The sequence below is a fragment of the Myxocyprinus asiaticus genome, chromosome 31 (assembly GCF_019703515.2).
Source record: "Myxocyprinus asiaticus isolate MX2 ecotype Aquarium Trade chromosome 31, UBuf_Myxa_2, whole genome shotgun sequence".
Classification (NCBI taxonomy): Eukaryota; Metazoa; Chordata; class Actinopteri; order Cypriniformes; family Catostomidae; genus Myxocyprinus; species Myxocyprinus asiaticus.
In genome coordinates this window covers 36,579,681-36,607,365 of record NC_059374.1, presented here as the reverse complement: position 1 = coordinate 36,607,365, position 27,685 = coordinate 36,579,681, and the positions used below count along the sequence as shown (strand labels likewise).

The 27,685-nt window shown below is 36.8% G+C and overlaps 1 protein-coding gene across 2 annotated transcripts in view; it reads left to right on the top strand.

Moving 5' to 3' along the window:
* Positions 1-27,685, top strand: part of LOC127422470 (suppressor of tumorigenicity 14 protein homolog) — a 52,880-nt gene that overhangs the window by 6,535 nt on the left and 18,660 nt on the right. For both annotated transcript variants that reach the window (XM_051666000.1, XM_051666001.1), the window contains exons 2-13: positions 5,904-6,060; positions 6,869-7,032; positions 10,486-10,556; positions 11,024-11,193; positions 14,513-14,548; positions 17,979-18,207; positions 21,419-21,555; positions 21,921-22,024; positions 24,629-24,738; positions 25,677-25,807; positions 25,958-26,062; positions 27,082-27,189. In XM_051666000.1, coding sequence (XP_051521960.1) covers positions 5,904-6,060; positions 6,869-7,032; positions 10,486-10,556; positions 11,024-11,193; positions 14,513-14,548; positions 17,979-18,207; positions 21,419-21,555; positions 21,921-22,024; positions 24,629-24,738; positions 25,677-25,807; positions 25,958-26,062; positions 27,082-27,189 — 1,522 coding nt within the window. The remainder of the gene's footprint in view (positions 1-5,903; positions 6,061-6,868; positions 7,033-10,485; positions 10,557-11,023; positions 11,194-14,512; positions 14,549-17,978; positions 18,208-21,418; positions 21,556-21,920; positions 22,025-24,628; positions 24,739-25,676; positions 25,808-25,957; positions 26,063-27,081; positions 27,190-27,685) is intronic.

Here is a 27,685-nt window from a genome sequence, read left to right as displayed (position 1 = left end):
AACCAATACAAAGCGATGTCCATGTGCTGTCCTGGGCGTTGGTCCCGGAAATACCTGGGTTCCCCGCAACTCCAGCAGGCCAGCCCAGGCGTTACACCCACACCTGTGTCAGAGGGTTCAACCACCTGAGGGGGAGAGCGAAGAGACATCAGGGCCACCGGCAGCAGGGAAAACCCCTGCGAACGGGGAGCCGGCTTGGGCGGTACCGAGATTGGCTGTAACCAAGGGACAGATGATACGCTGACATATGATCCTCAGCCAGTTGGACGGCCTCCTCCAGTGACATCGGGCGGTGGCACTGGACCCATTCGCCATTCCTTTCGTCAGATGGTAGATAAGCTGTTCCAGCACCACAGGATCGATGACTCCCTCTGCGTTGTGGTCCTCAGCCAGCAGCAACTTCCGGCAGGCGTCCGGAACTGTTGAGTGAAGGCAAATGGGCACCCACGCACGTCCATCTTCAACGAACGGAAGTGTTGTCGATGCTTTCCGGGGTCGCGTCTGGGGCTTTTTCCTGGTTCAGTAAGAACCCTGCTTGAGCCTGGAGCACCTCCTGGAATCGGCAAACCTGGTCCGGGCGCAGCTCAAGAAGGGCTTGATGTTGAGCGTGATGCATACTGGCAAGAGACTTGATGACTTCTGCCAATGGTGAGGACTCCATGCTGGTGTATATTTCCTCTAAGATCCTGGGTTTCAGCACCAGTGTAAAGGAATTCGTTGTGGGGTGAAAGGAGGAAACGGGAAACGTGAGCCACACTTTTTTCATGAAAAATATCATCACTGTTCAGGGATTATTGGTATATGGTTTTAAGCAACATTTGTTAAATCCTCAAATTTGATGAACCAATTCGGACAATTTTGCAAAAGGAATTTGAGTGTCTAAGGTGTATTTCTTTTTTTTTATACTTTGAAGAGCTTCACAGAAGTTGTCATAAAAACAAACCAAGCATTTACTAATGTTTTTAAAGTTGTCTCATAGGTTTCATAAAACTTCTCAAACCCTAAAATAGTACAATTATCTGCTGCACAGTGGACAAACCCATCAAAGCTGAATAATTTTCTCAATTATACTTTCAAAGGAGGTGTCGCATACTTTTATTACTTGCCGAAAAAGCCCCCACCCCCCAAAAATAAATAAATATATGATTTAAATATTTTGATGTATTTGACTATATACTCACTGAGCACTTTATTAGGAACACCTGTACACCTACTTATTCATGAGATTATCTATCAGCCAATTGTGTGGCAGCATTGAAATGCTTAAAATCATGCAAATATGGGTTAATTAACTAAGCTTCAGTTAATTTTCACATGAACCATTAGAATGGGGGGAACGTTTTTTATCTTTGTGATTTTAACTGTGTAATGATTGTTGGTGCCAGACGGGCTTGTTTGAGTATTTCTGTAACTGCTGATCTCTTAGGATTTTCAAGCACAACAGAGTTTACTCAAAAACATCCAGTGAGGGGCAATTCTGCGGACAGATTTTTTTTTTTAATGTAATGCTCTGAATTAACGTGTTAAATTAACAGCCCTAATTTAAATATTATAAAATATTGATGATGCGTCTTGCATACACAGGCGTATTTGTTTTTTTACAAATGACTGCCTCTACAGCAGGACTTACATTTGTCCAATACAGTATAATGCTCTCTAGAATGAGAAGTACGACTTTCCTAGTTTGACGTGTATGTTCAGGTGTCAGTTTTCCTGCACAGTATACATTTGTTGGCAGATGTATCTGAACAATCCTAATTTCTGTAAATGAAAACTATAAAAGTAGATGGCTAAGGGAAGAAGTCAAGTACTAATGCAAGACCTCGCGTTACTATTGAAACTCTTGAATGCAAACACTAGAGCATTACAACACATTCAAACAGTACCGGTATGTGGTAGTACTAGATCAAAATCAGATAAAAGTTGAGTCAATAATCTTTGCTGCATCTATTACAGTGAGACTAAACACAGTGAGAGTGTAACTGTGAGAATTGCTATTGTTATTTTGTGTTGGATGTTATGTTTGACGTGCGTTGGATGTGTAAACCCTGAAATATAGGTTTTGTTGTTTTGGAGCTGGTTCATGCTGTCTTCTGATTGAGTTTCATATGGCTTTATTCAAGAGGCTGCACAATGTTCATTATGTGTGTAATCATAACAGTGGGTGTTTACCTAGAGTTTTAAAGGACACGCTAAGGCCGCAGGGTGGAAAATTCTCATATTACAAAATCATAACTGTGTGAAAATTGTTTACTAACTTTTATAAGTGGATATCAGGGGAAATTATAAAATAATAATAAAATAAAAAAAATGTCATGACCCCTTTAAGGATATGAACACCCTTTGCTGTGGGAAATCCTCATAGCAGCATAATACTGACTAGGCATTTTGGAAGTTTGCTTGTTAATCGGTGCAGGTGGTTAAAAGGAGAGGGACAATCTCATTCTTGAGAGCATTAAAATAGACTAAATCTGTGTAGTACACCATGAGTCAACAATATTTTTGGCCCATTTTCCCACAAGAGAAAGACTGTATATTTTGTATATAAATATATAATACATTCTTTGTGTGTAAAATCTGCTAAAGCTTAATTTTTTTTTTTTTTTTTTTTTTTTTAGCAGTACGCTAGCATATACTGTAGATTGATTAAGCCACAACTCGATTTGAAATTTTGATTTCATGAGTTCTTTTAATAAGTAATGGAAAGCCATGGAAATAAAAATATTTCTGGTTATACTTAGCTCTGAAATATTCTATCTGCTAGAAATGTCTGTTTATGAGTGCAATCTGTATGATTTTAAAAAAATAAAAACATAACCTGTAATTACAAATGCGAGGAAATGTCATTTAAAATTAATTGGTCAAAGTGTGGGAAACATAGATACAGCTTTATCAAGTACAATGCATAGTATTTTATATTGCAGAGATCAATCCCTCAGTGCTTAAAGTGGCACTGGCGATATGTGACCAAGTAAACTAGCTTGTATGAAGTTATTTTGAGCCTGAACTCATTATGTGCGACATTTTTTCAGAATATTACGTGGTTCCTTATACATCTCGGCAGTTCCAAGGTGTAATGCCCACTGAGTGACGCTAAAAGTGAGTTACATTTTCTCCCAAACGGATGAGGTTTTTAAGGTTAATGCTCTGTCGAGTTTAAATCAACAAAACATACTTCCCTATTCTAAACCTTCAACCTCAGCCTAACTGATAAACCTAAAAAGCAAATGTGAAATGAAAAATGGAATTGCTGAAGCAACCCATTATTTTGTGGTGCATCTATTACACTTTCGGCTCATGTGTTGACTTGCATGCTCTTCAGGACTTGTACCCCAATCCTTTCCATCGCAATTGCAATGCTCTATCAGTTGAGCAATACTGCACAATTTGATTTGTGCTTGAATAAGCTTGAAAATTTAGTTTATGTAATGCATATGTTAAAATGCATATCCTTACAACCTAACGCTGTATATTTGAAGTGTTTAGATGTAATAAGACAGCACTGTGTGAGGAACAGGGCAAAAACATTTTTATAAACTGATAATCTGCTGTTTGAAAGAAGTAATTTTTGATTTAGCAGCTCTTTTTTTTCTTTTTCTGGAAGCTGCTATGATATGTATAACAAGCCACGTTAAAATAATTAAGCAAAAATGTGTAGTAACGTGTGTCTATGAGACCAGGTGTGTTATTTTGCTTTGATATACAATGGTTCCTTCTGTTTGTTCCATGTTAAAGCTTGATGCACACCGTAATATTTAATTATGGTATTATCACTCCATTCTCTAAGAAATCCTCACTTCACAGAATAAACGCACACCATCATTATGCAGATTACACCTGTGAAGGAGCATCTAATTAAATTTGTCTACCCCAGATGATAAAAGTGAGAAAGATACACTTCTGTTTAGCTTATGGCCCTGCATAAGGGTGATACATCTTCTGTATGGCATTTTCCAGAGGGTTATGGGTAGAATCATGCCATGTAATGGTGTTATTAGGCTGTGATTAGGGTGACTGATAACAGATACCCACAGCAGCAAGTGACCCCCAGTTCCTCAATGATTCTCTTAATCTTATGCCATAATAGCTATTCAAAAATTCCAATTTAGGCAGCTTGACTGCCAGCTAAGCTACAGTAAGAATGGCTTTAATTGTGATGAGTTATCGTAAACTGTCGTAATCGAGCCTGGATCTTAAGGGGGGTAGCACATCTGACAAATTGATTTAATACCATTGTGTTTCTCGGTCCCTAATGGTGTTCTGATTCCTCTTCTCCCAGGGTGCAGACACTCCAATTTCTAACCACTTTTTAATTGCACCCCTTTCCTCACTGTTTGTGCATTTGCTTTCAGTAAAAAAGTGCAATGCACTTGGATCAATTTGCAGTCCCTGTTTAACTTCACTGTTGTACCTCTGTGGTAGGGAATGGGTGATTTATGGACAATTAGAGATTTTTTTGTGGAGTCAATAAACTGTGGAAATTAGAGAGGAGGCTGGCCTTAAATGCCTGGCTGTAGTAGATGTCTGCTGTTGGTATTTGGTAGTCTTTCATCCTCTGAGAATTCTGAATATGCAGCAAGTTCAAATATGTCACAACAGTACATAAACCATACCTTGCAAAATCATGCCATGAATTAAACCCGTTTCCAAATACAGACCTATTAAATGAAGCAATTTAATCAGTTGCTTGCAATTGTGCAGACACATTAAAAACTGTCTTGCCCCTCTGTCTTAGGTTAAAATCAATATGAAATAAAAAATGTCCTAATTTACTTTCTTAATACTCATACTTGAGAGAGTAGTTCTCCACAATCAACTGCAAACTCTTTCAGGTGTGGCTACATTCTGGTATGGAACGCCCACTTTTCACGATCCAATCAATTTAGGATGGATAAAACCAAGTACTGCCCTACTTTTTTTCATTTTTTTTCATTGAATATCCTGTTTTACACAAATACAGCACATGATGCAAGTAAAATGGGTTGCATATGCTGTTTCTTCTTGAATTTAAGAGTGCTGTGGTAAACCCTGAATTGTGTTCTCACCCCTGTTTGGGATTGAACCTTCAGTATTTAAGTTGGAAGCCAACATACTCCCATTTAGCGACAACAGATTTACCTCCCAATTTGAAGGCAGGCAAGGGTTTCTTTCTATATGGGTTTACAAGATATTCATCTAGCTGATTCAAACCCATTTTTAATTTTCTTTTATTTACTCGCCATTTTAAAATATGCATGCGAAATAGTCTGACACTCTGAACCATTGTTGGCTGACATGGTTGTCATGTAGCTTTCTGGCTTTTGTGTGTGTAAGGTGACAGAAACGGGCCTAACTAGTTGTGATGCTGCAATCCTAAAACCAGTCTTGGCTTGTGTTGCAGAGAGCAGCAGTGCATGCCTGCATTTACATATACGTTATTTATTTGAATTCCAAATGGCCTGCTTTTGAGCGCAATATTTGTAGGATTTTTTGTTACAAACGTGATAAGCACACCTCAAACTTTTTTTTTCCTTTTTTTTTTTTTTTTTCTTTGCTTTGATTGGATAAGGTCTTTTGAGACTTCCTGTTCTCTTTGGGAAGTGGGGGTGCCACATACCAAGTAAAAAAAAAAAACCTTTTTTTTTTATAATCTAGTTTGCATTTAAAGCTCTTGTAGGTGAAGTGTTATTTTCGGTGTTTAAATACTTTATCTTATCCCAACTTAATATGCAGTAAACTACAAGCAAGCAATTTGTTGGCTGATTTAAGCAAACATATTTAAAGAGGAAACTAAAGTGAATGAAATTAATGAAACTGACTAGAAATAGTTCCTTGTGCAACTTGGGTGAACTTTGGAGGCACTAATTGAAGAGCTATTGAGGAACAGACTAACAAGAGTGTTTTTGTTCTTTTTCTGTTTTTAGGGAGGGAATGGGCCCGAGCGGGTTAACTTAATGACAAATGAACAGAAGACCATGAACAGAACAGCATCAAAGCGGAAGATCAGCATCGTCGTGGGGGTCATCGTTGCCCTGCTCGTAGTGGCCGCAGTGGTTGGATTTCTCTTGTGGCTGTTTCTTGGTACAAAGCTTCACCAATCACCTTAAGCAAACTTGCTCTTCGCATTCAGTGGTGTTCAAATGTCTGAGACCAATAGTAAAAATACTTCCGCTTGGCATTTTTCAGATGTTATGTATTTTTCACCCCATTATGTACATAAAAATGTACATGAATTTCTCAGAATTTGGTATGCATGCCCTTCTTTTGCTTTAATGACAGCGTGCACTCAAGCTGGCATGGACTCCATATATTTTTCCAAAACCTGATGAACCAAGTTATTCCAGCATGATTTTTAGAATGTTCTATTTTACGTGCTTCAATGAAAGTAAGAAAATCATGGTTATTGACACAGATTTGCTTATTTGATTAGTGACCTAGAAATGGTGCTGAATCTTGAATAGACTATTTCTTTATTTTATCTTAGAACATCTCTTTGTTGTACATTTTTCATAAATCTTCAAACTTTATTTTGAGGTTTACATGTGATTTTTAAATCACAGATTTTCAATGTGGTCCTAGACTTTTATTCAATCAACATTTTAGCGTGTAATTTGTGCGTTTTCTGTTTTTTTTTTTTTTTTTTTTTTTTTTTTCCCCTGTGTAAACTTAAGCCTCCTTTGTGCGACAATAGAAGTCTGTATAAACATACACACATAGGCCACTTTGATGTGGCTTCTATTGATATACAGTATATTTCACTATGTCATTGTAAACATAACAATATATAATAGTCATGTAACCGCAACATAATGACAAAAGAGGGGCCTTTGCTTCCAGAGCTTGTTGTGTTCATGACAGCTTGTTAATAAAAATTGTTTCTCTCTTTCAGAAAGGTCCAAAGAGTTGGAAAATAAGTTTAAGTTTCAGCAGAACGGCCCATCCACACTGGTTTACAGCGGACACATTAAACTTCTCAAACCTGAGTATAGCCCAGCATACGAAAACCCCGAAAGCCCGGAATTCCAACAAGTGGCAAAGGACTTGGAAGGAATTGTAAGTGTTTATTTTCTATAAAATTTTCCCTGCCTACTATATCATGAACATTCTGATAACCTTGAGTTTCTTTGAGATCCTTGATTCTCAATCAAATTGCATGAGTAATTACATTTTTCGGTTCTCTTCAATGTATTTGAAGTTTTGAAGTATTCATTTTTTTTTTTTAATTAAAACTAAAGACAGCAGTGGTTCTCAGCTGATGGGTTGCGACCCAGAAAATAGGTTGCAGGTCTGTTCTGTTGCAGTCATCATAAAAAAACAAACAATGCTAAATGCAAATAGTAAAATGCAACTAACCAAATAGTCCTGCATAGTAAAGAAGATAGCAAAATAATTAGGGTTATCAACTATTAAAAGGGAAGCAAAAATGTTTGCCAAATCTTTTGTAGGCCATGCATCCAATCAAAGTATATTGTATTTTGGCATAAATGTCATGTAAATCATTTTGCATATTGTTGGCTCACTGCAGTTCATTGTAATATTAATAAAATATAAAAATTTAATTGTTTGATTTAAGACTTTTTTGTTTTTGTTTACTTTTGTATGATATAAAATAGTGGTACTGTGTTGGATAGTCACTTAAAGTCCAATGTAAAATCTTGGTCCTGAAGCAAAACCAGTTGAGAAATACTAAAAGTACTCAAATAATTTTTCTGGCAGTTACTAGGGCAGTTAGGTTAAAATACATGCCACATCAACTGAAACCACTTTTAAAATCACTGCAAAAACTAATAGATTATATGTAAATACATTTTTAAAGTTTTTAAATGTATTTACCCTTTCAATTGTTCCACAAAGCTGCATTTGAAGTGGCTTAGATACCACAAAAAATGTGTTTGCACACAATCATGGGACACAGTATACCACAAATATATCACAATATCACAAGATTGTTGATTTTTGTGCCCAGCTGTTAGAAAACAAGACATGCACTGATTGTCATGACAACAGCAAAGTTTCTGACGGCATTTCGTATACGCAGAGCCGTATGGAAAAAACACTGATACGTGTGGAAAAAATGCTTTTAGACTCATGGCAATGAGTGGCAGACTATTAGCTCTTGATGTCAGCTGTCATGTTATATGAATTTTCAGAGAATTGTGACAAAGTTACTGGCTATTCTTAAACAGGTCAACCAGTTTGTGTTTTAATCCTCACTGTCTCTCTGTGATACATATGGTTATTATTTACTGTAGACTCTGTGATAATAGACAGGACTGTATGCTGTTTCTAGCTGGCCAATTACTGTTTGATGTAGTTTGCAGCTGTCTGTTGCTGTCAGGCTTGTCTCAGAGGGGGCGTTTTATCAAATATGTGTATTTCTTCCCAATCATGTTGAAAAGCACAAGTCACTCCATAAGCTGTGCCAGCCTAAAAAAAAAAACTAAATTCCTATTGCACTGCGGAGCCGTTATATAAAGCATCATAAGGTGGTTTGCTACAATATAAAGAGGTTTAGTCACATTTCAGGCTTATTTATGGCTGAGTCTCATGAAGAAACATCCTGCTCATATTTTACCCCCAAAATCGAAACGAATAAGCCAATAAATAAATACATAAAATTAAACAAACATAAACAAACGAAGCAATACTTTTTAGGGAGTAGTTTACCCAAAATGTTTAATTCTCATTTACTCACCCTCATGCCATCCCAGATGTGTATGACTTTCTTTATTCTACAGAATGCAAATTAAATTTTTTAGAAGAATATCTCTGCTCTCTATGTCCATACAATGCATGTGAATGGTGACCAAAACTTTGAAGTTCCAAAAAGCATGCAGACACAATAAGCAATGCAGTAACCTATAAGACTACATTGGTTTAATCCATGTGTTCTGAAGCGATCTAATCAGTTTTGGGTGAAAACTGGCCAAAATATATCTTTTTTTTTTTTCTCTGTACTTCTTGCCATTGCAGTCTCGAGGCACGATTATGATTTCAAGCTCAATTACATTTTTTTGACGAATGTGCAGTGTGCTAGATGGTGCTAGGAAGAGTAATTTAGCTTTAAATCATGAAATCTAAAGAGACTGCTTATGTCAAGATTTATTGAAAAAATATTTTGGTCTGTTCTCATCCAAAATTGACTGGATCGCTTCAGAAGACTTCCATATTGAAGTTTTGGTTACCATTCTCTTACATTTGTATAGATCTACAGAGCTGATATTTTCTTCTTAAAATCTTAGTTTGAGTTCAGCAGAAGAAAAAATGTGGAAAGGCATGTGGGCAAGTAAATGATTAGTTTAAATTTTTAGTTGAACTATTCCTTTAAATCCATAATATGCGCAACACATACTACTGTGATGTATACTTCTATAATTTTAAAGTGTACTTTACAATTTCAATGTTGTTTATTATTATTATTATTATTATTATTATTACATTTTTTTATTGCAGTAAAAAGAATACAATTACAGTCAGCTACTGAGAATTGGGAATGTGCGTAGACATTTTTCACGCAGGGTTGAAGGCTACTTCCGTTCCTCTCCATTGAGCGTTTGTTGGGTATAGACACTTCAAGTATAACCTTTATCAATAGTAGCAATTTTTTGTGCTTTTACTTTTAATGTATAATTCATAAGAAGTACTTAACCTAAACAACCCTACCTCAGGTTAGGGTTATTTCCCATGGATGCTGAAACAGATTTTTATCTTGTATGACTGTATGAAAGCACTCATTTGTAGTTTCAAGGGGAAGAGTGCATACTGTAAGCAGCAGTTCAGAGTCTGACAATGTTTTTATTAAATAACGAAACATGACAAGGACATTTTACACTACAAAATGTACATTTAAAAAGTAATACATTTGTACATTCCTAATGAATAAACATAATAAACAAAACTAGCCTGATTTTCACGTTGCTCTCATGACATTACTACTGTATTTCATTTAATCTCCTTGTATGTTTAAAGACCAGCTTTAAATTAATAAAATAAAGGAACCTTTCCATCTCAGTGTTCGATTGTTCGGGAATCTTAATATCTTAAGATATTATAATATATAATATAAATATCTTAAATATTAAGTCACACCTTCCAATTTGAGTTAAGTGATTGGATAAATGTTTACCGGTGACAAATGTGCGCTTTCATACAGTCGATTAACATAAAACTATTTTCTTAGTTTCATTCATCCCTGGGAAATCATTGGAACCTGAGGTAGGGTTATTTAGATTTAAGCATTTCTAAGAAATCGTTCATTAAAAACAATAATTCCATCCTGTGGTCGCTGGTATTGATAAAGGCTATACTGGAAGTTTCTATACACTACAAATGCTCAATGGTGCGGACCGGAACTAGTCTATGTGAAAAAGGTATATTGTATTTACAATAATGTCACAATGCAAAAAATCTTAATGGTCCTAAGATAGGCTCTCGGAACAGCATTTTTTTAAATCTAATTGTTGCAAACTGAGATCAATCAATATTATTCTGCTGTTTGTTTTTCAGATGAACGAAACATTCACCAGAGATCCTTTCCTTTCCAAATACTATACCAAGTCTGTCATCACCGCTTTCAGGTATGGCTGAGCTAAATCTAAATGTGTCTAAATTTATATACATCGAAAATGCAATAGAATAAAATCCTGTGGTTTTGGTGATTAATTACTAGTCTCCCTAAACTAATAAAAACTACAATTCCCCTAATAGAATCCAAATGAACCATTTTAAACCAAATAAGGCATGCATCATTATTACTGTTCATCATACTTGTAGATTGAACAAACCCTTTACCCCAAGTATTTAAATTGTGGGGCTTATTGAGGAGACTTATTTTCAACCACTTTTTCAATGCTAAAACAGGTGATAAAACTACCATTCACTTACTTTGAAGGAGAGACTTGAGCCGTATCTTGTGACCGGAATTTAATATAGACTTGAGGTGTGGGATCTTTTGACTGTTTTGCCAGTAAACGAGCATCTTGCAACCCATCAGAAAACCCTAGCACTGAAAATCACTCATGTATGTTGTGCATCATCATGGCAGTGAGGGAGTGGCGTATCATTGGACCCAGTTTGATATTCCTTTGGAGGACCAGGAGCTTCTCCCAGAGATGACAGAGGAGCGCGTGGTCGAGGCTCTACGGAGGAACATCCGCCAGGAGGGCCGACTTGTGGGGAATGTTGCAGTCACTGCCACTGACATCACAGCATCATGTAAGATATTTGTTAATAATAAAGAAAGGGAAGAGGAAAGATATCTCATGTTACAGTAGATTTTTTTTTTTTTTTGGTTCCCAAGAATTACTATAATATGATATTTAAAACCTTCCATACAATAATACAAGAAATTCCAGGATCATTCCTTTAATTCTGCCCTGATTATATTTGTTTTTCTAGGTTTATGATAGTTGTTTTAGATTGTCCTAAAGGGGTCATATTATGAGAAATTAAATTTTCCTTGATCTAGAAAGTTCACCAAACCTGGCTGGGTTTAGCACCAACAACTTACTTATTGAAGTATCCAAACATTAAGTAAGAGCGGCTGAGGTTATTTTGAACAAGGTTCCTGGTCGTTTCAGTCTGACCTAAAAAGATGTATGGCGCATTTCAGGGTAGATTGTTTTGAGAACCTGTCACAGTGTAATGCAGGCTTTGTAAAGAGACTGTTATTGAATGATGGGGTTGTGCAAACTATATTGTACCCAACAGTGAACCCACAGCCTACACTCACTCCGTGATTAGGAACAATATGGTCCTAATAAAGTGCCCAACGTGGTCTTCTGCTGTTGTAGCCCATCCACATTAAGGTTTGACATGTGCATTCTGAGATGCTGTTCTGCTCAAAATTGTACAGAGTGGTTATCTGAGTTATCATAGCCTTTCTGTCAGCTCGAACCAGTCTGGCCATTCTCCATCAACGTCTGTCATCAACAAAGCATTTCGTCTGCTCACTTGATGTTTTTTGTTTTTGGCACCATTCTGAATAAACTCTAGAGACTGTTGTGCGTGAAAATCCCAGGAGATCAGCAGTTACAGAAATACTCAAACCAGCCCACCTAGCGCCACCTATCATGCCATGGTCCAAACAACTGAGATCAAATTTTTTTTCCCCCATTCTGATGGTTGATGTGAACATTAACTGAAGCTCCTGACCCATATCTGCATGATTTTATGCATTGCTCTGCTGCCACACGAGTGGCTGATTAGATAATCGCATGAATAAGTAGGTATACAGGTGTTCCTAATAAAGTGCTCAGTGAGTGTACAGTGCATTCAGAAAGTTGGCTGCGTGCTTAGGGTCATTTTCCTGTTGTGAAGGTGAACCTTCGGCCCAGTCTGAGGTCCTGAGCGCTCTGGACCAGGTTTTCATTAGGGATATATCTGTATTTTGCTGTGTTCAGCTTTCGTTCAAGCCTGACCAGTCCCTGCTGCTGAATGATGCTACCACTATGCTTCACCATTGGGATGGTATTGCGCAGGTGATGAGTGGTGTCTGGTTTCCTCCAGACATGATGCTTGGAATTGAGGGCAAACAGTTCAATCTTCATTTTATCAGACCAGAGAATCTTGTTTCTCACAATCTATGAGTCATTTAGGTGCTTTTTTTATGTGTCTTGCACTGAGGAGAGTCTTCCGTTTAGCCACTCTGCCATAAAGCCCAGATCAGTGGAGTGTTGCAGTGATGGTTGTCCTTCTGCAAGTTTCTCTCATCTCCACACATGATCTCTGGAGCTCAACCAGAGTGACCGTCAGGTTCATTGGGTCCCCTGATTGCTCAATCTGGCCAGGTGGCCAGCTCTAGGAAGAGTCCTGGTTGTTCCAAACTTCCATTTAAGAATTATGGAGGATACTATGCTCTTGGGAACCTTCAATGGAGCTGTAATTTTTTGTATCCTTCCCCAGATCTGTGCCTCTACACAATCCTGTCTCTGAGCTCTGCAGGCAGGTCCTTTGACCTCATAGTTGTTGTTTGCTCATATATGCATTTTCAGCTGAGAGACCTTAGACAGGTGTGTGCCTTTCCAAATCATGTCCAAACAATTGAATTTGCCAGTGGTGGACTCCAATCAAAGTGTAGAAACATCTCAAAGATGATCCAGAGGAATGGGATACTTATGTCAATGTTTCAGTTTTACATTTTTTTTTTTTTTAATAAATTTGCAAAGTTATCAAAAATCTGGTTTTTGCTTTGTCATTATGGGGTATGGAATATAGATTGATGTGAAAAAAATAAAATAATTTAAAGCATTTTAGCATAAGTCTTTAACAAAATGTAAAGAAAAAGAAGGCGTCTAAATATTTTCTGAATGCACTGTGTATGTTTACATGCACTTAAGAAAACGGTTTATTCCAGGGGTTTTGCAGAAAGTGGTGTTCTAAAATGTCATGTAAATGAAAACGCCATTTTCCTTACCCCGTTTAAGGGACTACCTAGTGCATTACACACCTAGGTTTCTCCCAGAGAATGCGGTTTATGTGGCCGTGTAAATGCATTAGTGGCATTCTTACAAGTTTCTGAAGAGCCCGCATGTGCGTGGAACAGACTGGATAACTAACGTCTTAGGATGGATCCATACATCATATCAACAAGTCAACACAGTGAAAAGAATTCAACAGTTCTGGGAGTACAGTGGGAAAAACACATGCAGTGTAAACTATTTTAAATATCGACTACTGTCCCTCACGTCTGCGTATATGCGCCCAAGTACACTGGGGAAATCCTGGAGTTTTAAGAAGTAAACCCCACTACTGAATCGAAATACCGCTGTAGATCATGATGAAAAGTTAAGGAAACAAACACAACAACAACTCTGGAATGCAACGGAGAATAAAGTGGCGAAGTCTTTCTCGGATCCCATGCTTATTATTTACACTATTTACACAAGCATTGCAGGGAAATTATGTTACTGTGGATAAAGCTGCTTACTGACCAAGCCGCATGTATACGAGAGTAAAGAGAGAGCCACAAATGCAGTGCATGTAAACGGGAATGCCGCTTTCCAGCCATAAACGGCTTTCTCGTGTCCATGTAAATAAACTCGCTGAAGTCTTACAAGCACCGCAGCAAAAATGTGACAGTTTAATAAAATAAAAAAATATGACTAAGATTCAATTAGTCAAAAAACCTTGACTAAAATGACAAGTGGACCCCAGGAGAATATTATTTATTCATTGTTATTTTGGCTGGTTAGACCAGTCATGCACTGTTACTTCCTGTCCAGCTCAATGAAACGGTAATTCTTTCTTTCTGAAAAGAACCTTTTACTTTTCTGTCCTCTGGTCTCCATTTGAATTGTATACATGAGAGCTGCAGGCCTGAGTGACACCTCAGTGCCCTGCTTAAAATGATACCTCTGTTAGAGACTTGTGTTGTTGTGGTACAATTAGAAAGTGATATTTATGAACGTTGGAGTCAAGGTGAAGGGTAGAGGAGGAGGTGGTGGTGCAGAATGTCTGACAGGCATGTGGAAAATGGAAGGAAAGAGGGCTGAAAATGTACAGCATGCATAATTCTCTCTCTTTCTCTGTGCAGCCTCAGACCCTCGGATGGCCAGGGAACCCAGATCCAGTGAGTGTGTCCCATTTCAGTTACTGTTGCACTGTAATTTTCCACCTGGGTTACTGTGCATACTCCTCCTGTCAATCAATGAAAAATGCCTGCCTGCCTCCATCTCACACTCGCTCTAATTCTTTCTCCTTCCTTCCACTTCCCTTTCTGTGCAAAACAGCACAGGGAACTCAAAGCTGTTTTCAACCTCTTTAAAAATGTGTAGCTTTCCACAGTCATTTTTATTTGCATAGTGCTTTTTACCATGCACATTGTTTCAAAGCAGCTTTACAGAAAATCATGCATTAACAGAAAAAATGAAACTAATATCTATAAAGACTTAGTGACCATTGTATAGTTTGATTAAATATGATTGTAAATTGTGTATAAAAAATTAAATTAATAATAATTGTATTTAGAACCCCTGTGAGCAGCACCTCTATATTTACACTTGTTAATTTATAGTTCATGTTAGTTAATAATGCATTATCTAATGTTAACATATACAACTTTAAATGGTTAACTGTGGAATGAATTATGTGCCACTGGAACTTGATCTTGAATTTTAGGACTTGAATTTGAAAATGTTTACTTGAATTTGAATTACATCAAACCTGAAAGTCAAATGAACGTGGCATGAATTCAGATCGTTAAATAGTGCCAATGTGGGATCATGGCTGAACAAGAGCCACAACCTCTCTCTAGCGTAAGTTATTGTTCTGCCCTGATGTAAAATCCAGAAGTAATAAGTGTGATCCGTAAACAGGCAGGTGCATGAAATAAATGTTTATCAGATAAATGTTTGCCACAGGTTCCAAAAGGCAGTTAGCTTTTGTTTGCTGTGTTTGACGAGCCAACGACCTTCTGTGTAATGTCATGTTTGCTAGATAGTCAGCTCTACTTTTATTTCATTTTTCGAGTTTAGATGGTAAGTTGGAAGTGCCTCAAGTGTAGGTGTCCAAATTGTAGCAACTGCGAAGCTAACGCTAACTTAATATTTGTCAGGTCTGGATTGGTAGGTTGGTCAGCGTAAACGCAGACTACGTGTTTTCTCACCAAACCGTTTGGTGCACGATTTTGATGACACCCATTACTCTTGTGGCATAAAGTATACTAAATCTGTGTACTATACTAGTAAAAGTGAGTTACAGTAGGTAGCTAGAATGTTTGTTGGCACATATCTACTATTTCCATATATCTAGACCTTACTACTACTTGGCAATCTTGTGTTAACTTAAACAGTAGCTGGTTGGCTCGCAAAACAGCAGCAGAGATTGATGTATCCCCTGGGTGTTATGTAGAGAAATAATAATAAAAAAAAAAAATACAGCAGCAAAGATTAGCTTACTGCCTTGTAGTTACAACATGGGTAGCAAATGTTGGGTCATTTTTCTGTTGTGAAGGTGAACTTTCGCCCCAGTCTGAGGTCCTGAGTGCTCTGAACCAGGTTTTATTAGGTATTTATCTGTATTTTGCTGCGTTCTGATAAAGTAAGCATGTCAGAAATCAGATGACTGATAAACATTTATTTCATGCATCAAACAGCCTGTTTACCAGTCACACTAATTAATTCTGAAGTTTGCATCAGGGCAGAACAATAACTTGCGCTAGAGAGAGGTGGTGGCTCTTGTTCAGCCATGATCCCACATTAGCACTATTTCAAAGCGGATCCTTTTCTAACTGTGAGCTACATTGTGATTGGTCAGTGAGTTGGATTACATAGTCTCATACATTGTTACATACATTGTTCTTCCTGAGAACTCCGGATGTCTCCAAATTTACCCAAATCTGAATATATAACCTGAATCAGTGTATTAAAAGATGTAATCTGAATGTAACTGTCTGAATTTGTGCCACGTACATTTGAATTTAATGTTTGAATGTAATTCAGATTCAAGTAAACATGTTCAAATTCAAGTCCTAAATTAAGTTAAAGTCCAAAAGCACAAGTTCAAAACTGCAAATTCAAGTTCAAGTATACATGTTTGAATTCAAGTACTAAAATTAGTTCAAATCCCAATGACACATATTTCTTTAGGGCTGTCAATCAATACAAATTTGTAATTGAATTAATTAAATGGTATGCCGATTAATTAATCACAATTGATTGCATATATAAATATCTGCTTGGAAAGCCTCTCATAACAATAATTCAATAATGATTAAATACTTATAAATAGTTATATTTAAATCATTATAAATAATAAATATATATAACATTAGTTAACACGAACTAACAATGAACAATACTTTTACAGCTTTTATTAATCTTAGTTGATGTTAGTTTCAGCATATACATTTCTCAGTTGTGTATGTTAATATTAGTAAATGCTTTATGAACTAACATGAACTTAAAATCAACCATTTTATTTTTATTAACTAATATTAACAAAGATTAATAAATGCTTTAAAAAATATATTGTTAACTGTTTGTTCATGATACCTAATGCATTAACTAATGTTAACGAATAGAACCTTATTGTAAAGTGTTACCAAAAAGACAATTCAAAAAGTGGATTTAGTATGCAATATTTTGTTTATTTCCATATTATTGAACTTATGTCATCTGCCTATCATTGGCCTACAGTTCACACATTCCATTTTGCAATTTAATTTGTCAATCAGTCTGGGATATTTTTATTATGAGGGCTTTTCTAAGGATGTGTCAATCCACACCTGCGTCAGACTCTTTTGGAGCATCTCGTTTGCGTCGTGTCATAAACATACCGTTTTTAGGTCGCTGTGTCAAGTTAAACATAGTTTGAAACTTGGAAAAACACGTCTTGAGATCCCTGCGTTCGTATTTGCACTCCATCAAGCTGTGTTTGAATGCAAGAACGTGTTCTCATCTTGTGTTGACTGCTGTCGGTGCGTGTGGTTTGTTCTGTGTGTTAGCGCGTTGCCCAAACAGCTGAAGTTTCGCTTACTTAAGTTTCGAAAACGGGTGGTACTTCAAGCTTGAATTGCTCAGATGGAAGGAATATTCCTTACCATGGGTATGATTTCTTGCGTTGTGTTTTTAAATAATTAATCGCACTGAATTAATGGGTTAAATCGACAGCCCTAATTTTATTCCATAGTTAACGTGCTAGATTTTGAAATTAACAAAATTATGAAGCACAATAAAAGTAAATTATTCATTGTTAGTTCATGTTAACTAATGTAGTTAACTAATGTTAATGTTTATTTGTGAAGTGTTAGCAATAATACTCTGTTTCACTCAGAAATATGTGACATTATGAGAGTGAAATGTGTTGCATATGCAATTTCATCTCTATTTGAACACCCTGTCCAGTAGAGGGCAATACCTAAAGGAATGTTGTTAAATGAATTGTGGTGCTGTGAACTTTAAAATTAAGGTTCCTCTCAGCATAAAGATTCATCACAGAAGGATGAAATCTTTCTCCCGGACACCAAATGAGATTTCTAATTTACGTTTTTTTGTTTTCAGAACAATGCTTTTACAGTCTAGCGGCTGAACCCACTGTCAAAGAGTTTACGTCACCTGGGCACCCTAACAGATACCCAGCCCACTCCCGATGCCAGTGGCAGATCCGTGCACCTAAAGGCTACGCCATCCTTGTCAAGTTCAAGACTTTCCATGTAGAGGATGACTGTGCCAATGACTATGTTGCCATCTACAACTCCCTCATTCCTGACAGCTCTCAGGCCATCACAAAGTGAGTTTGTGCTGCTTTCACTGTTAAAATTCGGCCATCAGTAATTAGACTTTATTGTAACATACTGTACATGCTGCAACATCACTGTGTCACTTGGTGTTGCCATATGCGCAATGCAATAAGCCATTAGAAGGGTAGTCATTTAAACACACTCACGCTTTTCCAAATCCATTTGACCCACTTTCTTCCTTGGAACACAAAAGGAGATGTTGGGCAGAATGACCGCATCAGTCACCATTCACTTTCACTGCATGGAAAAAAAATTATGCAAAGGTAGCAGAGGCTGTCACTCTAACATTCTGCCTGAAATCTGCTTTTTTGTTCCACAGGAGAAAGTTGTACAGGTTTGAAATGACATGAGGGTAAGTAAATGATGTCATAATTAAATGTTTTTGGTATTTTAATGGAGTTTCTTCCTGCTCCCTTTGGCAGCTAGATGCTTCGATACTTTGGATCAGATTTGGCCATTCTTTGAATAACATTTATAGAATAATATTAAGCAAATATCAATATTCTGGAGCCAAAATGGGTGAAAGTGCAGTTCGCTTTTCATTTAATTGAATTTAATTTCTTTGGCTCAGTATGAGATTTTATAAACATTTTATTAGGGATGCACTGATGTATTGGCCGCCGATATTTTTTTTTTTTTTTTTTTTAATCGGCCAATTATTGACCAAATTTAAACCATCAGCAAATCAGTATTAAGCATGAAAATGCTGATATGAAAAACATGATGGTTCATTTATAATGAATTATCAAACCCTTGTAAACTCTTGAATTCAAATGTACAATCCAGAAATAATGATAGCAACAGAATGTAGAAGGGTTGGCACTCCTAATAACATGTACTGTAATGTTTAATTTATAATCATCCTCGTTCTCACATTGAGGAAAAAGTCGTTACAGACGTGACAGTTGTGAGTGGCACTTACCTATACGTGATGAGGTAAAACCATCCAAAACGCTTTGGAACCAGCAGCAAACTTCGACTTCTGGGACATTGGTAGGGTATCCATTAAGGCTGCTCGATTGATTGAGTTAAGATTGAAATTGCAATTTGATATTGCGTGATTACGAAAGCTTGAAAGGCTGTGTTTAAAAATAGAATGCAATCAGCACTACAGTCAGCGCTTCATTCAGCATTGTGTAAGCAAGCTGCGTCCTTTTCCTACGCATTTTTCATTATCCATTACACAGCAAGAAACCTTAAAAGGGAGTTTTGGTTCTTTTGGCAACTTTTTTATTTTTCCATGATGTGGTTGACATTTCTGCGGAATTGCCCAACATATGCATGATATGAAATTGCAGTGTTCTATTACAAACATGAAAAATATAAATTTTATTGTTTTGAACTTAAACAAAAATGTTATCTTTTATTGTGGCTCTCTTTTAAAATTTTGGCCTGTAATGTGTTCTATAGATCCAATCCATGTTCAATGGAAATTATTTATTATTAGAACAGAGCAAAAGCTTTTGTAGTTCTTTGTACATCTTTGTACTCACCATGCGTCCCACCGAGAGGGAGAACCACACATTATAGTGACCACGAGGAGGTTACCCCATGTGACACTACCCTCCCCTACTCAACCGGGCCAATTTGGTTGCTTGGGAGACCTGACTGGAGTCACTCAGCACGCCCTGGATTCGAACTTGCGACTCCAGGTGCAGTAGTCAGTGTCTTTACTCGCTACCAGACCCCCTTGAACAATAGTTTTTAACAAATTAACTTTTTTTTTTATTTATTTTTTTTTTATAACAAAAACATTGTTCATTATTAGTTCATGATACCTAATGAATTAACTTGTTATACCATGGTCTGTTCTAATACTTGATTCTGATAGGCTGGAATGCGTGCAGTTCAAACTGTTGAATGCACAGCTAGTTCCAGTCAGTTTTGAACACTGTTCTATATTATTGTGCCTTCTCTGCTTTCCCTGTAATGACACATTGCGAGAGTTTAATGCCTCTGTTCGAATGAACTCCGGAGCTGGAATTAACCATCGCATCATAAAACAACATCAAGTCATGCAGTGTTGTTTTTAAATCAACTGTAAAGCTACAGGAATCACGGAAAAGACGACTGTGTTCATCAGCCCCATATTACTCTCAAAGTGTTTGTTAGGAAAGTATGGCTTGACAACTTTTTTGCATAGAGGTGGAGAAGGTAACCGGGACCCATCAAATGTGTCATTCGCTGTCTGGCAAGATGATATATATATTTGTAAATATTCATCAAAAATAGCTGTCCTACTCAACATGTGCGCCTAGAACCGCTAGAGGGCGCCCTGTGATCACACATCACTGACTGAAGCTCTGAATGGAGATTGATTCATAATGCACAGCATGTTGCTGTTTTGAAATTGAGCGATGACAAATCGCAATTTTATTCTTAATTCAGTCAGTCGTGCAGCCTTAATGGATACCCTCTGGATGTCTCAAAGGTCAAAGTCTGCAGGATTATATAATTTTGGATGATTTTCTCCTCATCTTGAACAGTTAGTGCAACTTTTACAACTGTCACGTAAGCAACGGTGCTTTTTCCTCAATGTAATATTCAATTCCTATTCGTTGTTATTTTCACATGTTCTTAGGAGTGCCAACCCTTCTACATTATGTGGCTATTATTATTTCTGGACTGAGTATTTAAATTCACAGGTTTTAAAGGGTGCCAATTCTCCAAAAACTATATTACCGCAATAATTTATCTCTGTGTCTGATTTAGAACGGGCAGAATTCTAGATCTAGCAACCTGTAGATAAAGTTAACGGTTATTTTTTATTCAAGTCAAAATTTGCATGCATTAATTAAAGAAAGCTTTAACTATTCAGTACTAGCAAGTGACCATGGTATAAACAGGATAATCCACGGCTAAGTGTGCATTAAACTATTTTAAATGCACTTCGTGAAGGCAACAACCTCTGCTTCACGTCGTGTGGTTCTTCGCCTCCACTGCGTGCATTTAAAATCGTTTTAACGCGGTCCTAGCTATGGATTATCCCATACGTATCTTCTGTGAAAATCAAAGGCAATGTATTGTACAATTACCTGGAAAACGTGTTACTTTTATGCATACTGTATGCCCCTCTCATAATTATTAACTGTTAATTAATCAGACTCTTTATTTTGTAATGTGAAAGACACGGGTTCAGAATAATAAAGCACTCTCATGTACCGATGCCACACTTTTAACTGTAGCATCCTTCCAATACAGACAGTGTGGACTTCGTCCCCCTACAAATCCTCTAGAAGTGGTTTCCTCTGGTAACATCATGCTTATCAATCTGATCACAGATGAGGTTCGGAGGACAGGATTCAAAGCTACTTACACAGCCATTCCCACTATTACTGGTAAAACCTGTAGTGTGTTTTAGCTCAGTGGTTCTTAATTGGTTTTACTTAAATTTTCTTGAACTTGCATAGTTTTGTTCATGGTTTTCGTAGATGAGAGGATATTTGGCAACCTTTCTATGTTGTCCTCTGCCTAATTTGTCTAGCTTATAACAAGTGAAAGATGAACTTGCACTCAAAATATCATGGTTTGATTGGATACACAGCCTTTGACATCAGCCTTTAAAACATTTTCTCCTTCCATTTTAAAGTTGATGAGCCTATTTATTCAGCTATACTTGCTATACAGAATTGTAAATTGCACTGAAAAGTGCTCAATGTCATTTTTTTAATATGTTTCGTTTTCCCCATTTTTATATTTCTAGCTGAAAGCTGTGGAGTGCATCTGACTACTCCCACTGGAAACTTCATCTCTCCTCATTTTCCTAGTTTCTATCCTCCCTTGGTGGACTGCAGCTGGCACATCAATGTAAACCTCGAGAGTCTTTCACTTTTCTTTGGATAGAAACAGATAACTCGTACACAAAAAATTTTTGTGGTGAAGTAAATATAGCAGAAAAGATTAATTTCTTTCTAAATTGAATAAGTTAAAGTAAACTTGAAAATATTAAGTTAATTCTTTTGTACTCAATTCAAACATGTAAAAATGAATGCTCTAGCTTATAGGTAAATATTATTTATAATTGTTTATCTTTACAATACATCATCTTGTATCGATCCTAAAGTAGAAAACCTTGTCATATTTATTTAAGTAAATTTCACTGGTAAATTTGACTTTTCGAATCTGGTTTTCCCAGCATGCACTGGGCTTGAATAATTGAGCTTGCATGATTTTACTGTTTGCAAGTTTATTTGCACAGTTTTTATTGCTGATTTTGTTGTTACGCTTGGTAACGTCTTGTTTTGTGAGTCTGAAGTTCATTCTACTCAAAATTAACCATTCATGACCCCCCCCCCCAAAAAAAGAAAAAAAAATCTGATTGTTACTGTCATCGTGTTTTGTGCACCAAGTGTTGTGGTCTGCGTGCACAGATTTATGTATTGTTTCTATTGCTAGTAATGCAGGGTGATGTTGTTTAATAGACTACATAGCATGCAGTAAGCTTCCCTGTGGTACATACAGTGGTGTGAAAAAGTGTTTGCCCCCTTCCTGATTTCTTATTTTTTTGCATGTTTGTCACACTTCAATGTTTCAGATCATCAAACAAGTTTAAATATTAGTCAAAGATAACACAAGTAAACGCAAAATGCAGTTTTTAAATGAAGGTTGTTATTATTAAGGGAAAACAAAATCCAAACCTACATGGCCCTGTGTGAAAAAGTGATTGCCCCCTAAACCTAATAACTGGTTGGGCCACCCTTAGCAGCAACAACTGCAATCAAGCGTTTGTAATAACTTGCAATGAGTCTTTTACAGTGCTGTGGAGGAATTTTGGCCCACTCAACTTTGCAGAATTGTTGTAATTCAGCCACATTGGAGGGTTTGAGCATGAACTGCCTTTAAGGTCATGCCACAGCATCTCAATAGGATTCAGGTCAGGACTTTGACTAGGCCACTCCAAAGTCTTCATTTTGTTTTTCTTCAGCCATTCAGAGGTGGACTTGCTGTGTGTTTTGGATCATTGTCCTGCTGCAGAACCCAAGTCTGCTTCAGCTTGAGGTCACGAACAGATGGCCGGACATTCTCCTTCAGGATTTTTTGGTAGACAGCAGAATTCATGGTTCCATTTATCACAGCAAGTCTTCCAGGTCCTGAAGCAGCAAAACAGCCCCAGACCATCACACTACCACCATCATATTTTACTGTTGGTATGATGTTCTTTTTCTGAAATGCGGTGTTACTTTTACGCCAGATGTAATGGGACACACACCTTCCAAAAAGTTCAACTTTTGTCTCGTCAGTCCACAGAGTATTTTCCCAAAAGTCTTGGGGATCATCAAGATGTTTTCTGGCAAAAATGAGATGAGCCTTAATGTTCTTTTTGCTCAGCATTGGTTTTCATCTTGGAACTCTGCCATGCAGGCCATTTTTGCCCAGTCTCTTTCTTATGGTGGAGTCATGAACACTGACCTTAACTGAGGCAAGTGAGGCCTGCAGTTCTTTGGATGTTGTTGTGGGGTCTTTTGTGACCTTTTGGATGAGTCGTCGCTGCGCTCTTGGGGTAATTTTGGTCGGCCGGCCACTCCTGGGAAGGTTCACCACTGTTCCATTTTTTTCGCCATTTGTGGATAATGGCTCTCACTGTGGTTCTCTGGAGTCCCAAAGCTTTAGAAATGGCTTTATTACCTTTTCCAGACTGATAGATCTCAATTACTTACTTTCTCATTTGTTCCTGAATTTCTTTGGAGCTCGGCATGATGTCTAGCTTTTGAAGATCTTTTGGTCTACTTCACTTTGTCAGGCAGGTCCTATTTAAGTGATTTCTTGATTGAGAACAGGTGTGGCAGTAATCAGGCCTGGGTGTGGCTAGAGAAATTGAACTCAGGTGTGATAAACCACAGTTAAGTTATGTTTTAACAGGTGGGGCAAACACTTTTTCACACAGGGCCATGTAGGTTTGGATTTTGTTTTTCCTTAATAACCTTCATTTAAAAACTGCATTTTGTGTTTACTTGTGTTATCTTTGACTAATATTTAAACTTGTTTGATGATCTGAAACATTTAAGTGTGACAAACATGCAAAAAATATAAGAAATCAGGAAGGGGGCAAACACTTTTTCACACCACTGTAATTAAACATGTGAAATGTTCATATAAAATGTTCATTTAAATTTTATTTAGGTTTTATCAGTTTTCTAAGTAAAAGTTACTGTATTAACTGAAATGTTAAAGTTAAATTTACTCATTTAACTTGAGTAATTTAATCAATATTATGTCATAAAGTAAGATTTTACTTAATTATATACTATTCTAATTTACTTGGAAAAACTTGTGGAAAAAAAATTAACTCTTACTAGTAATTTTTTTTCAGTGTAGTTTGAAAGTAAATAAGTATTTCGACTGGTTGATTTGTTGAATTGTGCCTGTCTGAAAACTTTGGCCTGAGGACCACTGTGCGGATTCTATCTTCAGGTTCCTTTTGGCAAGAAGATAAAGGTTGAGTTCACCATGTTCCGTGTGAAGGAGCCAGATGTGGATGTTGGCAACTGTCACAAGGACTACATACAGGTGCTAGGTAGAAAGTAAGTTGGCATTTGTCCTGCATGCCAGCCAGAGAAACCTTTTTGTTTAGCATGACAAATATGTTATGATATTCTGATAATTAATTGTTATATGTAAATTCTGTCTTCATTTACTCTTGCTCATGTCATTCCAAACCTGTTAAACGCATCCTTTTGTGGTCCGTAGAGGACTGTTCATGCAGCTCTTCCATACAATGAAACATATAGCATACAAACCATATGGTTACAATACACAGATAACTTTCTTCTGTGGAACACAAAAGTTTAAAGAGCAAGGAGTTTTGAAGATTGTCCATGCAGCGTTTTCCAATACAAAGAAAGCTTATGGTATGTTTTAGAACTTGACAGTGCATGGTCACATGACCATGCGTTGTCAAGCTCTAAAACATATATATATATTTTATTTTTAAATAAAAAAATAATAATAAAAAAAACACCATAATATAGTCCATATGGTTTGTATGCTATATTATTCATTTATACAACAGCTTTGTATGAGGAACTTATGGAAATTGAAGTTATTTACTGAATCTTCCCGTTCACCTTGTATATTCAGATCTGCTGCTTTTTCGATGCTTTTATGCTATTTGTCTTTTTTAATTTAAAAAGCTTTCTTTGTATTGGAAAAAGCTGCATGGACAATCTTCAAAACTCCTTGTTCTTTAAACTTTTGTGTTCCACAGAAGAAAGTTATCTGTGTATTGTAACCAAGTAAATGATGACAGAATTTTAGTTTTATTTTTTATTATTATTATTATTTATTTATTATACTTTATTCTGGTTAGCATTTATGTAAAGTAGATTTTACAAATAAGCCTTAACACCCTTTAATTTTGAATCAAAGTAAATGTAACTATTTTTGTTAAATTACTGGTTTGGTTTTTCAACATTTTTTTTTTTTTTTTTTTTTTTTTTTTTCTTGCTCTCATTTCTCTAAGGTTTTGTGGGGAGAAACGTAGACTAGTGCTCTCTAGCCAAACCAACTCCTTAGAAGTGAAGTTCCATTCAGATGAATCCTACACAGATAAGGGATTCAGGGCTGCTTACACTGCCTATGACCCTGTAAACCGTAAGCAAAATGTTTCAATATGATGTTAAATGACAATCTCATTGCCCTAATCTGAGTGATCAGATATTATAACTCAACTCATTTCTCCTTGTGTTGTGTTCTTGCTTTTTCTTTTTCCGTTCATGTTTTTCCTTTTTTTTTTTTTTTCAGCTTGTCCTGGTCAGTTTGCCTGCACCTCAGGCTACTGTATCAAGAAAGAGCTGCACTGTGATGGCTGGAATGACTGCGAGGACATGAGTGACGAAAAGAACTGCCGTAAGTTTCGTCCCAGAACAAGAAAGAGAAGACGGATTAGGACAGATTTTATGTTCCATTTAGACAATAAGTAGGCAGTTGACCCTTAAATTAGCAGGGACATAAAAATACCTATTTTTCAACACATTGGGACTCAAATAATACAATTAAAAAATTATTAAAACTTAATATAGTTTTTGTCAATTTTACTGTTTGTGTCTCCCAAAATACATTGCCCAGAGCTTCTAATAAGCTTTAAAATAATTTTATTTATTTATATATTTTTCTCAGAAATTTGGCCCACTCACTCACTGCCCCTCACCAGTCTCTTAAATGTCTATATTCCCCAGGATACAAAAAAATAAATAATTTTAAGTCACACTGAAGTGCCTTGATGAGCGCTGCTTGATTTGCTGTTTTGATGTATTTCATTCTGAAACAGGAATTGGGGGCGGGACATTTCGAATGACTTGTCCCATTTTTAAAAATAGCCAATAGGCTTTAGTTTACAGCCACACACAACCCTTTCCACCACGCTGCTCATGTCAGAGTTGCTTAACGTGAAAGCTTGAGACGCGATCTCAGTACCGGCCAGCTTTTCAAAAGTTTTGAGAACATAATGTTCTAACTGTCAACATTACTACATAACCAGCCCACAAACAGACAGGCACATCACAGTCTTTGCTTACGATGAGGCGAGAGCCTTTTAAGATGAGGAGGGGGATGAAACTCATCTGGCAATTGGTCAACCTTATTGACTAGCCCTCGTGGCAGTACATACATCAGCAGAGAAGAGAAGTTGGGTGTGGGGGTGGCAAGTTTAATGTTTTTGATGAAAGATTTTTTTGATTTTTTTTATTTTTTATTTTTTACATGCACAGTTAAGTAGTTTATAATAAATACAGCAACATCCAAAAAAAAATAAGATTTTGAATTCATGGTGACTTTAAGGGTTAACTCTTCATATCTGTTTATTTGCATGTGAAAAAAATCTTTATAGGAGTGTTCACATCAACTAATGTCTGTGTATTTTGTTCCAGAATGTGAGGACGACCAGTTTGTTTGTAAAAATGGCCTGTGTAGGCCTCCGTACAGTGTGTGTGACAGGAGGGATGATTGTGGAGACAACAGCGATGAGCAGGATTGTGGCGAGTATCTTATCTCCAGCTGAGAATAAATAACATGGTCCAAGTTTTTAATGCAACATTTCTGGAAAGTTCTCCCCTAAATCTCGTCGAGCGTGTCATTTTTCAGTAATTACAAACCCAGACCTAATCCGAAGTTACACTTGAAAAGCTGACCAGAGCCCAGCACGAAACCCGACAGTTTTTCAGGTCCTGTCAGGCTTAGGTCGGGCAGCAGACCTCTAATATGAGCATATTTTAGCCAAATCCATCAGTCACAGAATGGATCATAGTCTAAGAGACCTGATTTCGGTTAGAACTCAGTTTTGATAAAATGTGAAGTTACTGTGTCTTGCCTTTTGCAGTTAGAATAGCACCTTTTGAATTTTTTTTACTTTCAGTATATTTACAGTGTACATACCCAAGAATTAGGATTAGGTTTATACATGTAGTAATTACTGTAGTTGTTGTAATTATATAGTACGTAAAGCGTGAAGCATTTTTCCATTGATCGTGGTAT